A 16418-nucleotide genomic window follows, 5' to 3' on the forward strand; every position below is an offset into this window, starting at 1 on the left:
AATTTTATGCCTTGACATAATATACCTAAGGCAAAAAATAAGACTGTGTTTTATGTTTCTGAGCGCTCACCTGCCTAAGTCCTCTCTTACGACCGAGAGGTGGCTGGATTAGCAGATTCTGCTGTCCTGGTTCACTCTGCACGCTGGCAACCCTGCAGAATAAAACCAAAGGACAGACACACAAACAGAGCTGATGAGCTCGAACTGCCCGAAGAGCTAAACACAATCCCTGTTAAATCCTCCCGATTAATTGGAGAGTTAAAAGGAAATGTGTCCCATCCACAAATCCCCATTAGTCCACAGCCCTCCACCAATCAAACACAGGGACAGGGACGAATCAAGAAAGCATGAATCGCAGGACAGAACCTGCAATGTCATCCACAAAAAACAAAGGGGAATAGTGAAGCTGGTATAGCAGTGTGAGCAAGAGGATGTGAACATCCAATATAAACGAAGCCATTTTTGTATAAGAATTTGTCAGATTCATTTGATGTCAGATCTGAAAAAAGACATTTCTTCATGTCTTATTGTCTACTTTACACCTGCTAGACCATACTCCCCAGCCCCACAGATTGGCCCCCCAGAGAGGAACTCCAATTTGAGCAGCAAAAAGCCTGAAACATGAGTGGACACCATGACACCATGAGGCTCACTGGAGATGACATGAGTACCACAAAGTGATAAAACGTAGACGGGCATCATTGTCCCTAGCCAAGAGAGAAAGAAAGACAGAAAGAAATAGTGACTTGGAGTGGATGAGAAGAGAAAGAGAAAGAGAAAGAGAAAGAGAAAGAGAAAGAGAAAGAGAGAGATCCTAGTGAGGAATTAAGTTGGATGTGATGAACAGGGAAGGCAGGCCCAGCCCTGGCACACAGACGGTGAGACACTTCACACACAGGGCCGTGACACTGTACCTAGACAGGTTACCCTCCTCCAGAAGCCCCTGGGATTCATCTAGCACATTGGGTTCACTGTAGAGTTGGGCAGGGAACAAGATTAGGGGAATAATAAGAGAGACATGCAACCCCCCAGCTGTAGATCAGCCCTCTCTTAAAGGGAAAGATATGGTAAGATTGGATAAACAAGGTTATAGACAGTTTTCGGTCTGAATGAGCTTCAGTTGTGAAGAGGGGTGTCTGTTTACCTGTGACTGGGCAGCATGGTGCTCATGCCTGGTTCAGGCTGAGTGGCAGCCGACCCTGTGGCGTGACTGGAGAAACGCCGCTGGGAAATGAGCCTGGGGAGGAAAGCTTCGTGCTCACTTACCACGCTGGGGACGCTGATGGAGTCATCTGAAAGCGACAGAGTAAGCATTAATATGGATCATTCAATAATAACAATAGCAGCTGCATCTATAAAATTCCTGTAATTCCTATTTTATATTAAACTTACCTTGCTGCTTGAAATCATTGTTAAAAATAATAATAATAAAATATTTCAGTCATGAAACTGTAGATAACAGATAGGTCTTTTACATGCACTCTTAGCAATAATATAATTTACTATATGGCACAAGCTAATTCTGCAGCCAATAATTGCATTGTTGCTCAACATTTAAATAGTCTGGTTTAGTATTTGCTATAAGCTGGTCCTGCAGCGTACTCAGTTTCTCTGAAACCCTCCACCTCCCCCAGCTCCACCTGTCTAGATCAAAATGTTATGTATGTCCATTCATATATGTGACCATGGACCACAAAAGCAGTCGCTGGGGTATATTTGTAGCAATAGACAAAAATACATTGTATGGGTCAAAATGATTGATTTTTCTTTTATGCCAAAAACCATTAGGATATCAAGTAAAGATCATGTTCCATGAAAATATTTTATAAATTTCCTACTGTAAATATATTAAAACTAAATTGCTTAGTAAGATGTAATGCTAAGAACTTAATTTGAACAACTTTAAAGGTGATTTTCTCAATTTTAGAAATTTTTTTTTTTGCACCCTCAGATTCCAGATTTTCTAATAGTTGTAACAAATATTGCCCTATCCTAACAAACCATACATCACTGAAAAACTTATTTATTCAGATTATGATGTATAAATCTCAATTTTGACGTTTTGAAATATTGAATTTTGAAATATTGACACTTATAACTGGTTTTATGAAAATGGTTTTGTGGTCCAGTCATATATATGTCACATATATATTCATGAACAGACTGTTCTTTTAAGTCAGATCTTTTAAATGAACAGGTTTATAAAGAAAGTGATGTCATTTGGAACGACATGAGGGTGAATAAATGATGACAGAATTTAAATGTTTTGAGAGGAACCAAAGAGGATGAATCACACACTTTCCTCCTCCTCCTCATCGGTACGACTGAGTGTGTCCTGTGAGGGCTGGCGTGAGGGTTGGCTCTCCTGCTCCCAGACAGTTCCTGTGCCGGTGTTGGAGCGGGACATGGTGGCCAGACTCAACCTGTATGCAGAGGTGGACGTGCCAACAGTACTGATAGAAGTCTTTCCTTGGTACGCTGAAAAACAGGGAGAAATAAAGTCAAAGTCCCTTTCAAGTAAAGTCTGTTCACTCGGTGGCCATATTTCGAACACCTCCCAGCAGCTCATACAAGACCAAGGCCTATTTAAATAAATTGAGGAATCCTGAAATCTTAAAAACTGCTCACTGAACTCACTGCCCCTAAATGTATATAAACTACAATGATACCCAAGAGTCTCCTGGCCTTCGCTTCTGAGTTTTCAACAAAAGGTAGGTTAACTTCTGTTTTCTAGGTAATATACCGATTAAGCCAGTTCTCACCGGAGCCACTATGTACAGCCTCTTTCAGGATCTTGAGCTCGTTGCTGAACTCAGCAAACAGAGAGCTCTTGCAGAGGGACCGTGGGATGAAACGACGCTCTAGTTGCTCTGCAATATGGTGACGGGCCGTGATCTCCTCCTGAGACTCAGCTGGTTGGGTCAACAGCTGAAAGTAGAGACATGAAGACTTTTTCATGAATATCAATCTTGCAGAAGTATACAGAGGTGGCAGAAAAAAAGGACCATAGATAGAAACAAATGAGCAACTGATATATTGCCAAGGCTGATAAATTGGCCGATATTCGGAATTGTGATGACTGATTAATGTTGTGTCATAGTCCATCTGTGCACAGGATACAAACAGTGTGAACTGATAGTGGTTAAAAGACTCACTTGATTGCATTGTTGTTTGATAATTAATAATATACAATATTCCATTGTGACAATTTTCCAATTGTCAGTTTCTATTTCATGGTGACTTTAAATTATAAAATAAGTAGTAATTTTAATGTAGCAGCAGTACATGTGTTATTTACTAACTTAAAGTAAATGTGTGATACCATATACATATACAGGCATTGGCTATTAAAAACCCATATCGGTCAACCACTAATAGAGAGTTCAAAAAGGTAGTACATATCCTCAAAATCCGCCCACCTTGCATTGTATGAAGGGGCGCAATAGAATGAAGATTGGAATTCTTGTGCGCACTATGAAGTCAATAAAATCCCAGAAAGCCAGACCACCAACTTTACGCAGGGCCATTTCCTTGACCTGCAGACTCAGCTTGTACCACTGATTACCCAACTGTCGCTCAAAGCAGACTAAGACCACCTTCAGAGCTAGAAAAACAGATTAAAAGAAAAAAATATATATAAAATGTACAGACATCTTTAAAAAAAAAAAATCTTATATCACACCATCCAACCGTCTCCAGGGCTCTAGTACCAAGATAAGCTGCTTGGCTGGTGGATTCAGCCAGTCCCTCTCTACGCAGGTCTTTCCCAGTGTCCCCTGGGGTGGAGCAGTGGGCAGGAGATGCATCCAGAACAAAGTTCTTACTGCGGGAAGTGCTGATAATGCGTGGAGGTAACAGGATATTAATGACTGTCTGCAAAAGTAGAAAAACCTCTGGCTGCTCCAGATGAGGGCTGTCTATAAAGGAAAAATATAAATAAACATTGTAAATTACATCCAAATGCATTATGACTTTGAGATTCTTTTTGTTCTCTTAGGCTGACCTTTACTCCCTGAGCCCACAGTCAAAACAAATGGAATCAAGAGGTTGAGCAGCATCCCCTCTCGTCTCTCCTGATTGGTGAAGGGGGAGATCACATGACTGAGTGGGAAGTCATCCTTTAAAGCCTAGAATTGGAGGAAGACATTAAACATACGTCCATAAATATATCAGTGAACTGAAATGCATATTAGAAATATTTATAGATAGAAACAGATTATACCTGGATCTGCATGGCAACCAAACGCACAACTGCTGTACTGAAGGGAAGGGGAGGAGACAGGTATGGACTTAGATGCAACAAGGGAAGTCCATCTGCCACACTAGATGGCCCCACAACCCCCATCACCTAAACACATACATTTTTATGTAAACAAATATACATCACACAAAGGAGCTCATCGGCAACAGCTGTTTGGGACTCACCAGGTTGACACAAACGTTGATTAGAGATCGCAGGTGAGGGAGGAAGGAAATGATTGGTTGCCGATGAAGTGTCAAACAAATCCCTTCAATCAGACTGCTAGCTGCCTCCCACTCCACCTGCCGCCTGAAAAACAACACACAGAGATATTCATCTCACACACTTTTAAAAGCTGGTCATCAACATGGTATCATACAATGTTTTCTGTCACTAGTCACTGAATTACAGAGCACCAAAAGTGGAATTTTCCAGAAAAACAAAAATCTGTTTATGCATTAGAAAGTTAATAGATTACAGGTCAAAAGTTTTAAATAATTCAGACTGATGATTTTGAAAGAAGTCACTTATGCTAATCAAGGCTGGATTTATTTGATAAAAAATACAGTAAAACCAAGTAGTATTACAATTTAAATGAATAATAGTGTATATGCACATGAAACCTTTATACTAAAAACACAAAAACATTTTCCCATGCACACATAAAAGTTTTATTGTGCACATATATGTTTTTCAGAAATATTAGCAATTTTGCATGCACAATAAAATTTTAGTTTTCCACATGCAGAAGAAACTTCACTATATCCACAAAACTACATTTGAAAGTCCATAAAGTTCATTATGTGCACAAAATGTCCCAATCATGCAAATTTGTGCATGTGATTTTTCTTCTCTTTCTGGAAATATCAAATTTTGTAATGAATCCCTTCTGCTGCTGGAAAAAAATCTTTGCACTGCTACTCACATAAATAATGCCTATATGAAATAGTGCTTTAGGCAGAATACTTTACGTTTAAATATATTGCATAAGAGTATTGTAGACAATACTTCACAAACATAAGCAAGCTCATAGTACGTACACAAAAGCAAGATATAATATTCCTAGGCATACTTTTTGCTTTACAACATTTAGTTCACCATTTATTCAACTTTTTTTTGAAATCATAATGAGACAATGGAAAACAAAGCACAACAACAAAGCACAAAAGCGGCAGCTGACCATCACATCTCAAAGATGTGATAGCACTGATAAGGCCAGCAGAGCTCCACCAGTGAATACAGAAACACAGATGGTGGAGGGCTAGAGATCAGCGTGAGGACATACCTGGTGCACAGAGCCTGAGGGTGAACGCACCTGAGTGTGGGCATCTTATGAATCTTGTTAAACATGCGATCCAGCCTCTTCAGAATGAGGATGAGGGCGGGACGAATGGCTTCTGCTGACCAATCGGTGATGGGTAACATTTCTGTGATGTAGCGGCGTAGTCCTCTGCTTTCCATGGTCAGCGTGTCATACGGGGCCAATTTGAGAAGGGAGTGGGCGATTTCTGCCAATCTGTAAAACATGATAGAAATGTATGCTATGACTTAGTTGCTCCATCATGCTACTGGATGTTTAAACTACTGTAAGTAGCTTTTGTTTCACCTCATATGAGACTTGATATCCAGCAGCTCTAGAGCAGTGACTCTGGGTTCTCCTGCCACATTCTGCAGGATTTTGAGGCGTGGACCACAGTGCTTGTAAAACTCTGTGCAGATGTTAAGCAGAGACTCACGGGGGCGACGGAACTCTTCACGGGTGATACGCTCATCCAGTTCCTCCCTCAGTATTCCCTGACCCTCCTCCAGCAGGTGCAGGTTATCCCTGCAGAGAGTCAAACCAGAGCACTTTCAAACAACTACTGCTTGTTTTGTTGTTACTGTACTGTTATTTGCAAATCAGTTCAACATGCAAACCATATGTGTTCAGGCACTGCAAACATTTTCTGTTATACTACTTTGCTATAATAATATACAGTAGGTGTCAGCATAGTGACCTTCTTATATGGCAGCTGGGAGAAGGAGGAAGCTGGGATGAGGAATATGTTGGGTTAAATGGACAATACATAAAATACTCAGTTAAAATGACCCAAATGCATGTATTTGACAAAGGAATTCTTGAAATCAAATTATATGCAGCTGAATGAAAACTGCAAGTGAAAACGTATTTATTTTTGATGGTTTGATGTACTGTATATCCATGGTTCCTGTGATAAAGTGAAAGTGAAGTAATGTGTGTGGCCAAGTATGGTTACCCTACTCGGAATTTGTGCTCTGCATTTTACCCATCAAAGTGCGCACACACTGTAGTGAACACACACATACACCGTGAACACACACCCGGAGCAGTGAGCAGCCATATTGCTGCGGCGCCTGGGGAGTAGCTGGGGGTTCGTTGCCATGCTCAAGGGTCTCACCTCAGTGGTATTGAGGGTGGAAGAGAGTGGCTGATTGGTTATTCACTCCCCCCACCTACAATCCCTGCAGGACCTGAGACTCGAACCCGCAACCTTCTCTATACTCTACTCTATAACCATTAGGCCATGAGTCCCCCCATATAAATAACCATATAAATGCAGAAATGACTAGCCTTGTAAAGATAAAATATCTGGAAAACATAATCTGAACAAGAAAGTACCATATCTGCTGCTATAGTAATTGATTCTTCTTTTATTTTCTCGGAAATTTCCTACTACAAAGAACCAGACAACTCTGAACATAAGTCATATTGTAGGCTTTAAAACCTTTAAAAAGGTGGGCCAGTTGGGAAGGGAAAGGGACAGTTTCTGTATGTCAACTGTATTATTTTGTTATGATGCCCCAATAAAAAAAGAAGAAACTGTAACGAGTCACAAAAATAGAAACTGATTCCATACAGTATTAGCTATTTCAACTGTAAACGGTGTCTTTAACCACTTATCTAGACTGTGAACACTGTACTGTACTCTTTATACAAATATTGTATTGTGTACAATAGGAATGAACACATTATATCTGCCCTGACCTGGTGTTTGGTCCTCCAGACATGGTGTGGTTGGCTGTAGTTGCTCCCTTGTGGCCTTGATCACATCGACTCATCTGGGGTGCAGTCATAGGTCTATGAATGAAAAAAATCAAATGATGACACAATAAAAAATTATACATGACACAGGGAATATCTAGGACTCTAGGACAGTATGTAATTACAGTAAAGGCTGTGTTCTGGGACTGACCGTGTCAAGGCCTCCACACTGTAGAGCAGAGCCTGCAGAGAAGTGGCCAGAGCAGCTATGGCAGCAATCTCATCCCTCGCTGCAGACGCCGACTCCAGAGTCTGTGTGTTACCCTTCATCTTCTGCAGGTAACACGGAACCAAAGCCTCAAGAACCATCAGCATCTGCAAACTGACAAGAGAAACAGATATTTTCTATCTTGCAAACAGAATTTTCTCTTTTCAAAAAGCATATATTCAACAATATATATCCAGTATTAATAGGCATGTGATATCTGCTTATAACTGGTATGGTGCCAATATATATTGTGAATTCCTAAAGAATTTGATTGAAATCTGCAAGATACAAACCTGCGGTAGGACTCTGGAGCATAAGCAACCACTGTGACACAGAGCTTTATGGCTTCACTGATTGAAAACGCCAGGTCCTCATTACCATAGCAAAAATCTGAAAAAGAAACCCAAAACAATAGCATAAGTCTGTTCATGTGACATGGAGCATGAGGGTCAGTCTAAGCTATGTATCCTCCAGGAGCTCTGTGAGCTATTTTACCCAGAGAGCGGAGAGGTTTCTCAGCCTTCACCAGCTCCAGAGCATCCAGCGAATCTGCAGTCTCTCCCTCCAAAGATACCAGCAGATCAAAAAGACACTGTGAAGACACTCCTTTCGATAAACCAGTACTAGTGCGAGTCTATAAGAAAAAAAAAAGTAATGTCATAAATGCAGTGTTTAATAGTGCTGTAATAACACTGTAATAACACGTCTATGAATGAAGAGTTGATCATTAAAGCTCAGTGTTCTTACAGTGAACTCCAGCAGTGGGGCCACACTAGCGAAGAGCTGCAATATGAAAGGTTTGCGGTGGAGAATATAGAACTGCCTGCAGCAGAATTCAATCCCTCGACGCAACAATGGGTTACTCTCATAATCTGCGTATGTCCAGCAAACAACAGCAGCAACACAAAACAGAATTAGCATCATAAAAACAGAAAAAAAAACATTGCTAAGTGATACTTAATAAAAATAACTTGTATGTTTGCGGATAACCTGGAGCATAGTAGGAAGGATCCACTGATAGCCACTGAGGGAGAAGAGGTGGTTGAAGTGTACAGCTGTGTTGATGGCAGTGGCGCTGTACTGCCTGAGGAGGGCGCTGTCCTCGGGATGTAGGAGCAGGGCACCATTAAACACATTCAGAAATAGCATAATCTCATCACCCCAAGGGTATTCACTGGGCATGCCTAGAAACATCTCCTCCAGCAGTTTGATCCATAGGACCTTATGTAAAGTGTCCAAACCAAAGAGCTCTTTGCCTGGGAAGGGGGAAATATATATTGATTTACCAATTTATTATATTATCGATTATATAATATAGGGGGCGAGGGGTCATGTATTTTTGCAACTGGCTATGTAAAATCAAGCTAAAGCAGTTTGTTTGAATGCTAGTTTAAATGTTATGATGCTTCAAAATTATATATAAGTAAATATTCTTCTGTTACTGACTTGAATCAAGCAGAAAAATGTGTAGCAATAAATGAATTCCAAACAAGTAAAAGATTTTGTTTGCTCGCAGTAGTTTATGGCAGTAAGGCAACTGACTACAAACTTGCTGATCTGCCTCCTTTTAATTAGCAAAAACCCTTTTCTATGACCGAATCAATTCTAATCAATTCCTGATTTTTTGTTTTGTTTTTTTTTTGTTAATAAGCTTTTTCAGTTGAATAGAAGAAATGTTAGTCAAGGTTTTCAGTTCATGCTTATTTTATGTTAAGAATAAACTTACGTGATTGTGTGTGATTTGTCTGTGTGCATGAATAATTTTGTCATTCTACAATTCAAATCAGCTATCTGATTATTAGCTTCTAGAGCAGGCCTATTTATATTGTTAGAAATGATTACAATGAGCAAGACTTGAACTGATATCTTCACGTAATATTGTAAGACGGATAAAATCATCCAAACTTGCCATACAGGACTTTTGGTGAACTGACACCAATTATCAAATGGCTAGACAGTTAAATGACCAAAATGTTTTTCTCAGTCACCTAGAGGCTCATTGAAGAGCGTGAACTCAGCATCAATGGCAGAGCGAGGAAATGACGGCAGTCGCAGAAGGTCTTCCTGAAGCATGGAGACGTGGGATTGTTTGTGCATAGCAGGCATACGCTGGGTAAGCGAGATGATGAACAGAACTCGGCCAATCTCTTCCAACTTTCTAGAAAACACCTGCAAAAAAAAGTATGGTTATTTGTGCTATATCTTCTTAACTAAACTAAGAAATTTGCTCTAATGAAAAAGTTACGTACAGTATATGAATTCAACAATGGATCATAATTTCTAAAGCCACCTTCATATTACAAAAAACTCCATTTTGTGAGTTACTCCCTTAATGGTAAAATTCACAAAACTCACCTGTTTCTGAATGAGCTCCTGGCCCTTCTCTGGAAGCATATGAACCAGGTTGAGTTGAGGAGACACTGATCTTCTGAAAGGGTAGATGTCTCGCACATAGGTCTGATGTAGAGAGGCATAGCAATTTTCAGTCAACATACAAACAATCTGGTGTTTACTATCAAGAATATATAGTATCTATCTTTTGAAATGTGTAGATCTGTTCAGAAACAACCAATACCCACCTTGGCATAGTGTATAAGGTTCCAACGCTTATCCATCAAAAAATAGTTAGCAGAGCGAGCCTCTGGAATATTGAAGAATTCTAAACACTCCTGGTGTGAAAACATATAAGTAATAATGAAAAGGATGTTATATTGTTAAAATATAGCTAAATAATGATTTACAGCTCTAACAATGACCTTCAAAAGGGCTTCAAACTGGGTGTCTTCATGCACTGGTAACTGTGTGGGAATGTCACACTCATTCTGTCCATGAACCACCAGGGTTTTGGTTCCTAGGCACACAATTTACAGGCACAGTTATAAACACGAAAAAGACACTAGTTAACTTATTGTCTGTATGGAGTAATGCTGAAATATGCAACCTGGCATGGAGGCAGTAACCAGAAGCTTGACCTCACACTGTTCTTTCTTCATAGTCTGTTTAAGGTCTTTAAAAAACAGTCCCTCCACATAACCCACAATCTCCCACAGAAAGGTCAAAGTGGCTGAAATGGCATCCATGCCCCACTCACAGGGAGTCCTTACAAAGTACATGATCAAGCCCACCTAGGAAAAAATTAGAAAAATAAGAGATTGCACATGTCAAGTTTGATATGTAGATCTGCAGAATCCCTGCATCCTTTACTTTTAAAAGATGTGAACTGAGTGGTTTAATACAAATCTTGTGAAGAGACATGGTCACTTGTTATGATGAACAGATTTATTTAGGCTTTTATTTACACTTAAACAAGGACATACACATTTACAGAGGAAACATCACATATGATGAACCACTCGACTCATTTAGATTAATTTTATGGTGCCTTTATGAGTTTTTGTATCAATTTAATTCAATGGAGGGACTGATACCCCTTGGTTTCATAAAAATATAATTTTGTTTTGAAGACTATTCTAAGTCTGAAGGGTTTGGAATGATATGATAGTGAGTAAAAGACAACACAATTTTCATTCTTTGGAATTTTGGATATTTTAAAACAAAGATTGCCTTGCAAACCTTGCCAAAAAAATAAATAAAATAAAATAAAATAAATAATTGTGCTTTACAAAAAAGCTCTTTATGGCACTAAGAAAAATGTTCCCGGAATCCAAAATATCTGTTCTATGGAATTTCTGAAAAAAACTTTTTGGCCGATTTATTATTTTTAAGAGTGCTCAATAAAAGTGCATTCATCACATTAGTGTTGAAAAATCATGCTAAGGTCTCACCAGATAGTTGAAAAGAATGTGCGAGGTCTGTGCAGGCAAATCCCCAATGTTAAGAAGCAGTTTCCTCAGCATGTACATCAGTTCATCCTGTGAACAATAACCATCACATATATTTCATCATATAACAGCACATGTTCATCTTTTCCTCTCTAAAAAGCATGACTTATTTAGTGACCTTACCTGTCTATTACTGACTGTGAGTTTCTCCAGAAAATGTCTAAGAACCAAGGCTGGATCTTCGATCAGGCAGTTCCACAAAACCTGCTGAGCAACAGCACACACTGTGGGAACACAAAACAAAGAAATAAATTAGTGTGAGGGTCTAAAAGAGCAGTGGGTAAAAAATGTTTTGCCACTCACCTGCAACTCCATCCTCCCGAACTTCTCCATCTTCCATCAGGTGCACAATGGGCAACACAGCAGCACAGATGCATGGTGGGAAAACAGACTGGGGTGGCTGCAGCATGTGATGTGTTGGTGTGAGTTCTGTTGTGTTCTCATCATCTTGTATGGTAAAACAAACAATATTTATAAAACAATTTCAATGACGGTCTATGAATATAAGATTTGATTATTCCTTAACCTGTACCTAAACGTGTTCATGGTGAAAAGAGTGTACAGGTCAGTGAATGCAGCAGCATGTGAATATAGATCATTTTGACTGTTTCTTACCTTCAGCACTGACCACTGACCGCACTGACCACACAGAGCCCCTGCGGAAGGAGTAGTTTCTGTGGGAGTTACTGGAGGCACAAGAGGGGCTGACGGACAGACGACGTGATGTCAAGTTCACCACATCTTCTACTGACAGAGAAGAGGACACCAGATATTATATTTATTCATAAACAGCTCCTCTCTATGAACATGTTCTGAAAACCCATGAGGTGTAAAACTGTTTTCAGGATTGATCATTGGGCTTAAAGTGAAATCCTGACAACCTTCACTTAAAGAGGTCACATCATACTGAAATCCAATATATATGTATATATGTGTATATATATTTATTAATGACCACTTCCCACTTTCTTTCTGACACAAGCCATTTAAGACTTACAGGGAAGTGTCATACACCCAAAAAAAAAAAACTGCCACATATTAATATCCTTGAATCAAGCTAAATACATTCATTTATAAGTCTTTAGATAATAATAGTACTTAATAATGAATGTGAGTGGTTATGTGTATATATATATATATATATATATATATATATATATATATATATATATATATATATGTATAATTGTTCTGAATTTCCTGCCTTTGTAGGTAACAAGATTTTTTGCCAGCTAAGTTACAATCAATGCTCTTTTTGGACCATGTTTTGAGCTATAGGAAATAACTTATGTAACTGTTTTGATAGTAAAATGAATCTGAAAAGATCAAGAAAATGATTATGATATAACCCTAACTGGTACAGCACAGAAATGACACACCTTCCTCTTCTTGCTCAGGTGGTGGACTACATGTGGGCTCATAGCAGGCCTCCTGAGCGATAGGGATGGCTGTGATGATGCTGGCCTCACGACCGAGCCTCCTCTTCTCTTCCTCCTGCTGCATGTTCTTCAGGATGTGTTCTGCCCGTTGGTGAGAGCGAGATACTGCTCGTGCCGAGAATGATTTCTGAAATGTATAGGGAGCAGAGAAGGAAATGAATGGTGGAAAACGGGAAAACATCTTATGTAAAATTTTAATTTGGGCATGACCATATTGCCTTATGGCAGCAAAGTTTTGATGCAGTAGGCCACAAAAACCTACAAACTGATCTTCACTGATTGCATCTGGAACAGTGCCTGCATTAACAGGAACCCATGGAGGGTCAAATATAGGCACACAGGGCATTCCCAGGATAGGAGAGGGCAGTGTGAAGTTAATGCTGGGTGGAGGAATCTATGAAACAACATCAGTATTGATATTCATTTGTTAGAATGATTCAAAACAAAGTAATATCAGAGTATAATATGCATACTGCAGGTAAATTGTAAAAATCAAATGGACCTACCTTAAATATCTGCTGAGCCCCCTCTTCCATCCGAGGCCACACTTGGTACCGGAATCTCCAGACAGTGTAGAATTTCAAAATGGAGTTAATTCTCTGACATGCTTCCTGATGCTGAAACTCAGCCATCATCATTTCGGTCACTCCATCTGGCACCTTCACCGCGCACAGCAGGAACAGGGCAGCTATTTGTTTGCATATAGAGAATCATTTTAAGAAATGGATGGATGAATATAGACTGCACAAGTTTTGCATTGTGTTAAATGTGTAAAAAATCTACATGCTTTAAAATGTAGCACAGTTGACAAAAACGGCATTAACTAGCTAATGACAAGATTCCTGAGCAAGGGAGGAATATATTAGCTAGACAGACCTGCAGCTGCAGCCATATGTTCATCCACACTCAGCAGGAGCTCCCATGCTGCAGGCAAAATGTCTCCATACATGTCGTCAGTCAGGATAGGGGCTGCTTTTATAAGCAAGGACAAAGGGGCTGGAGACAGACTCATTACCTAAAGGAATAGAACATAGTACACCTAGCACAACTAACACGCAGTCTTTATGGATTTGTAACAACAGCAATAGCTTATACACCAGTAATGGACAGTAAGGAGAGACCTGGTTGCGGATGTACTTTAGCATGCCAGTGTCTTTTTTCCCCTCAGCACTGCTGTCAGTGGGGCGTCTCTTCATGGATGGGGTCCGGAGGCAGGATTTGTCTGAACACTGACACACACACAAAAAAAAAATTATATACTGTACCTGGGCAGGCTGAGCTAGGAAGGGCTCATTTAGGTTGCACCTGAGAGCCTTTAGTCAACACATACGGTACAGTGTATTTTTAGGGTGGCTTAAAAGATGCAAGCTTAATGAGTTATAAATAAATTCAATGTATTAAAAGGACTGCTTCATTCAAGAACAAAGCAAGTGAAAGTGTTGCTGAATCATTCGCTCAACTGATTTGTTTAAAACACAGATTCATTTAGCAGCCAAACACCACTGTGTGTTGACTGGAGATGTACAATGGTTTTGTTGAGGCTTTGTGTCTAAAATGTTTGCTAATTGTGCTAATATTCAGGAAAATAGCCCTCCTGCTGGCGTGATATTGCTTAACTATACTGTATGTTATAAATATAAAAATATCAACACATGTGTGGCCATTTTTTACACCAGATATTGAATTTCCTTCAGAAAACAAGCATGTTGGTCCACGCCAATTGCCTTGTGAGCTGCGCACTGACACACAGCACCTTTGTGCTAAAAGTGTCCCGAGTTCGAATCCCAGCTTGAGGACCTTTCCCAGTCCCACCCCACTCTCCCTCTCCTGTCATCTCTAAACTGTCCTATCATAATACAGGCAAAATTGGCAAAAAAAAAATCTTAAAAAAAGAAAACAGCATGTTGCGTATTTGTGCATGTTTAGAATTTTTAGGGGTATTATGTATAAAACTGGGACAAATAACTAACAATGCTGCGTTGTGTCCGCACAATAATAATAATAAAAAAAAAAACTTGTTTTATGTTTCTATTATTCTGTTTTGGGCAAACTGGTTGGGTGAAATGGAAAACTTGTTTTGTGTTTCTTTTTTTGTGTTTTGGCTGATATTGCCGGTAGTGCTGTTCTCTTTCAGACTGTCTACTGTCTCTCCGTATAGAAGTTTGATGGCACGGACGAGCCGAGCACATGAGCGGCTGTGGTGCTGATAGCAGCGAGGGTGGCAGAAATCCACATGAGTGCAGATGAAACTCTGCTGGTTGCACAGCAGAATCATGATCTGGAAATTGAGAAAGCGGATTGTATCAGACAAATATCAGACACATTTATTTCACACAGGGAAAAGACAGGGTGCTGGTACTTACATGTAGCCAGGACATGTTGCGATGGTAGTTGTCCTCCACACCCCCTGTGCTGCCAGGACCCTCAGGTTCAATGCTTGGCTCGCTAGCACTCCAAGGGCTCCCTAAACATATAACACATACACACATTTTAATCACTGAAAACAAGTTCTTATTTATGTTGCCAATTTTTGGTTTACTGCATAACTGTTAGTAATGTGCAGAAAAGCTGTTATCTGTATAAACATATTTGTTTGGCATATCTATTTGTGGCAATGACAAAATGTATGTTTTAGTTTTGGAAGTGGGCAGTTATATGTTTTAGATGTATTGCTTTGACGTTATAGTTTTCATATAGCAAATAAGCCTTGTATAATCCAAAAAAAAAATCATGTAAATCAAGCTAAAAAGTTACATAGAAAAAGTTTCAGCTTGAATCAGAAATATAATTATATATAGAAATGAATCCTTTTTATTTATTTATCTTTTAGACATTTGACATCTCCTTTATCTTATACAATGCATGCAATTTTTTTTCATGTATCTCTCACTCTGAAGATTTAAAGCAGCAGTAAAAACCTTTCAAATAGCTTAATGTTACTCTTTCTTCAGTGTTAAATTTAAATGTTCAATGTTACATTTCTGAGACACATTCAATGAAAGAACTGCAAAATAGCCATCCAGACTGAAGTTAAAAAAACACCTTAATATCTTATGACACTTAGCTTTACAAAGCGACCATTAAGTCATAATATGTACATTTAGATATGTTTAGTAAAAGAATTATATCATCCTTGTGTTATCTGGGTCAGCCTAACAATTTTTTCTTTCTTTCTATAATTCAGCAAGGTTAATTATACATTTGCCATTTTTTCCCGTTATGCATGTCTCCCCAAATAAGGTTTGGAAGCTTTGGCCAGCTCCATAACTATGACACTTACAAATTTAACATTAAAGCCCTCAGATACATGAAGTCTAGCCAAAATAAATTCATATAGGGCTAGAGAAGGGCTGTCTGACCTATATCAGTGACAGTATCTCTACTCTGGGAGAGCAGTCGTTCCGATTCTGCGTCATTCTCAGACTCAGAGTCCTGTCTGGACATCTTAGTGCCTTTCAGACTCCCCGCTCTGCGAATAGAAGATAAAGAGCCTCCTTTCTTTACCCGGAAACTCCTTGCTCCTTTAATTTGTAGTAACCGAGAGCCACCAATACGGATCTTTCTAATTGGAGCTGAAGAAAGACGAGAAAAAAGAAAATGGTAAATCAGACTTTAGCCTTGATCAAAC

The 16418-nt window shown here is 39.3% G+C and overlaps 1 protein-coding gene across 1 annotated transcript in view; it reads right to left on the reverse strand.

The window, feature by feature from the left end:
* LOC109082946 (protein unc-80 homolog) overlaps window positions 1–16418 on the reverse strand; it is a 44346-nt gene that overhangs the window by 4664 nt on the left and 23264 nt on the right. The window contains exons 27-61 of the mRNA XM_042725666.1: window positions 16150–16362; window positions 15154–15254; window positions 14873–15068; window positions 13912–14024; window positions 13667–13805; window positions 13297–13478; window positions 13053–13184; window positions 12731–12917; window positions 11967–12098; window positions 11655–11798; window positions 11475–11575; window positions 11295–11381; window positions 10451–10634; window positions 10266–10360; window positions 10089–10178; window positions 9865–9966; window positions 9498–9678; window positions 8500–8765; window positions 8257–8391; window positions 8005–8143; window positions 7803–7899; window positions 7453–7623; window positions 7245–7337; window positions 5847–6065; window positions 5556–5756; window positions 4426–4549; window positions 4223–4348; window positions 4004–4127; window positions 3711–3917; window positions 3420–3604; window positions 2763–2928; window positions 2299–2478; window positions 1145–1292; window positions 915–971; window positions 71–152 (exon numbers count right to left, since the gene is read on the reverse strand). Coding sequence (XP_042581600.1) covers window positions 71–152; window positions 915–971; window positions 1145–1292; window positions 2299–2478; window positions 2763–2928; window positions 3420–3604; window positions 3711–3917; window positions 4004–4127; window positions 4223–4348; window positions 4426–4549; window positions 5556–5756; window positions 5847–6065; window positions 7245–7337; window positions 7453–7623; window positions 7803–7899; window positions 8005–8143; window positions 8257–8391; window positions 8500–8765; window positions 9498–9678; window positions 9865–9966; window positions 10089–10178; window positions 10266–10360; window positions 10451–10634; window positions 11295–11381; window positions 11475–11575; window positions 11655–11798; window positions 11967–12098; window positions 12731–12917; window positions 13053–13184; window positions 13297–13478; window positions 13667–13805; window positions 13912–14024; window positions 14873–15068; window positions 15154–15254; window positions 16150–16362 — 5099 coding nt within the window. The remainder of the gene's footprint in view (window positions 1–70; window positions 153–914; window positions 972–1144; window positions 1293–2298; window positions 2479–2762; window positions 2929–3419; window positions 3605–3710; window positions 3918–4003; window positions 4128–4222; window positions 4349–4425; window positions 4550–5555; window positions 5757–5846; window positions 6066–7244; window positions 7338–7452; window positions 7624–7802; window positions 7900–8004; window positions 8144–8256; window positions 8392–8499; window positions 8766–9497; window positions 9679–9864; window positions 9967–10088; window positions 10179–10265; window positions 10361–10450; window positions 10635–11294; window positions 11382–11474; window positions 11576–11654; window positions 11799–11966; window positions 12099–12730; window positions 12918–13052; window positions 13185–13296; window positions 13479–13666; window positions 13806–13911; window positions 14025–14872; window positions 15069–15153; window positions 15255–16149; window positions 16363–16418) is intronic.

Source organism: Cyprinus carpio, chromosome B6 (assembly GCF_018340385.1).
Source record: "Cyprinus carpio isolate SPL01 chromosome B6, ASM1834038v1, whole genome shotgun sequence".
NCBI lineage: Eukaryota > Metazoa > Chordata > Actinopteri > Cypriniformes > Cyprinidae > Cyprinus > Cyprinus carpio.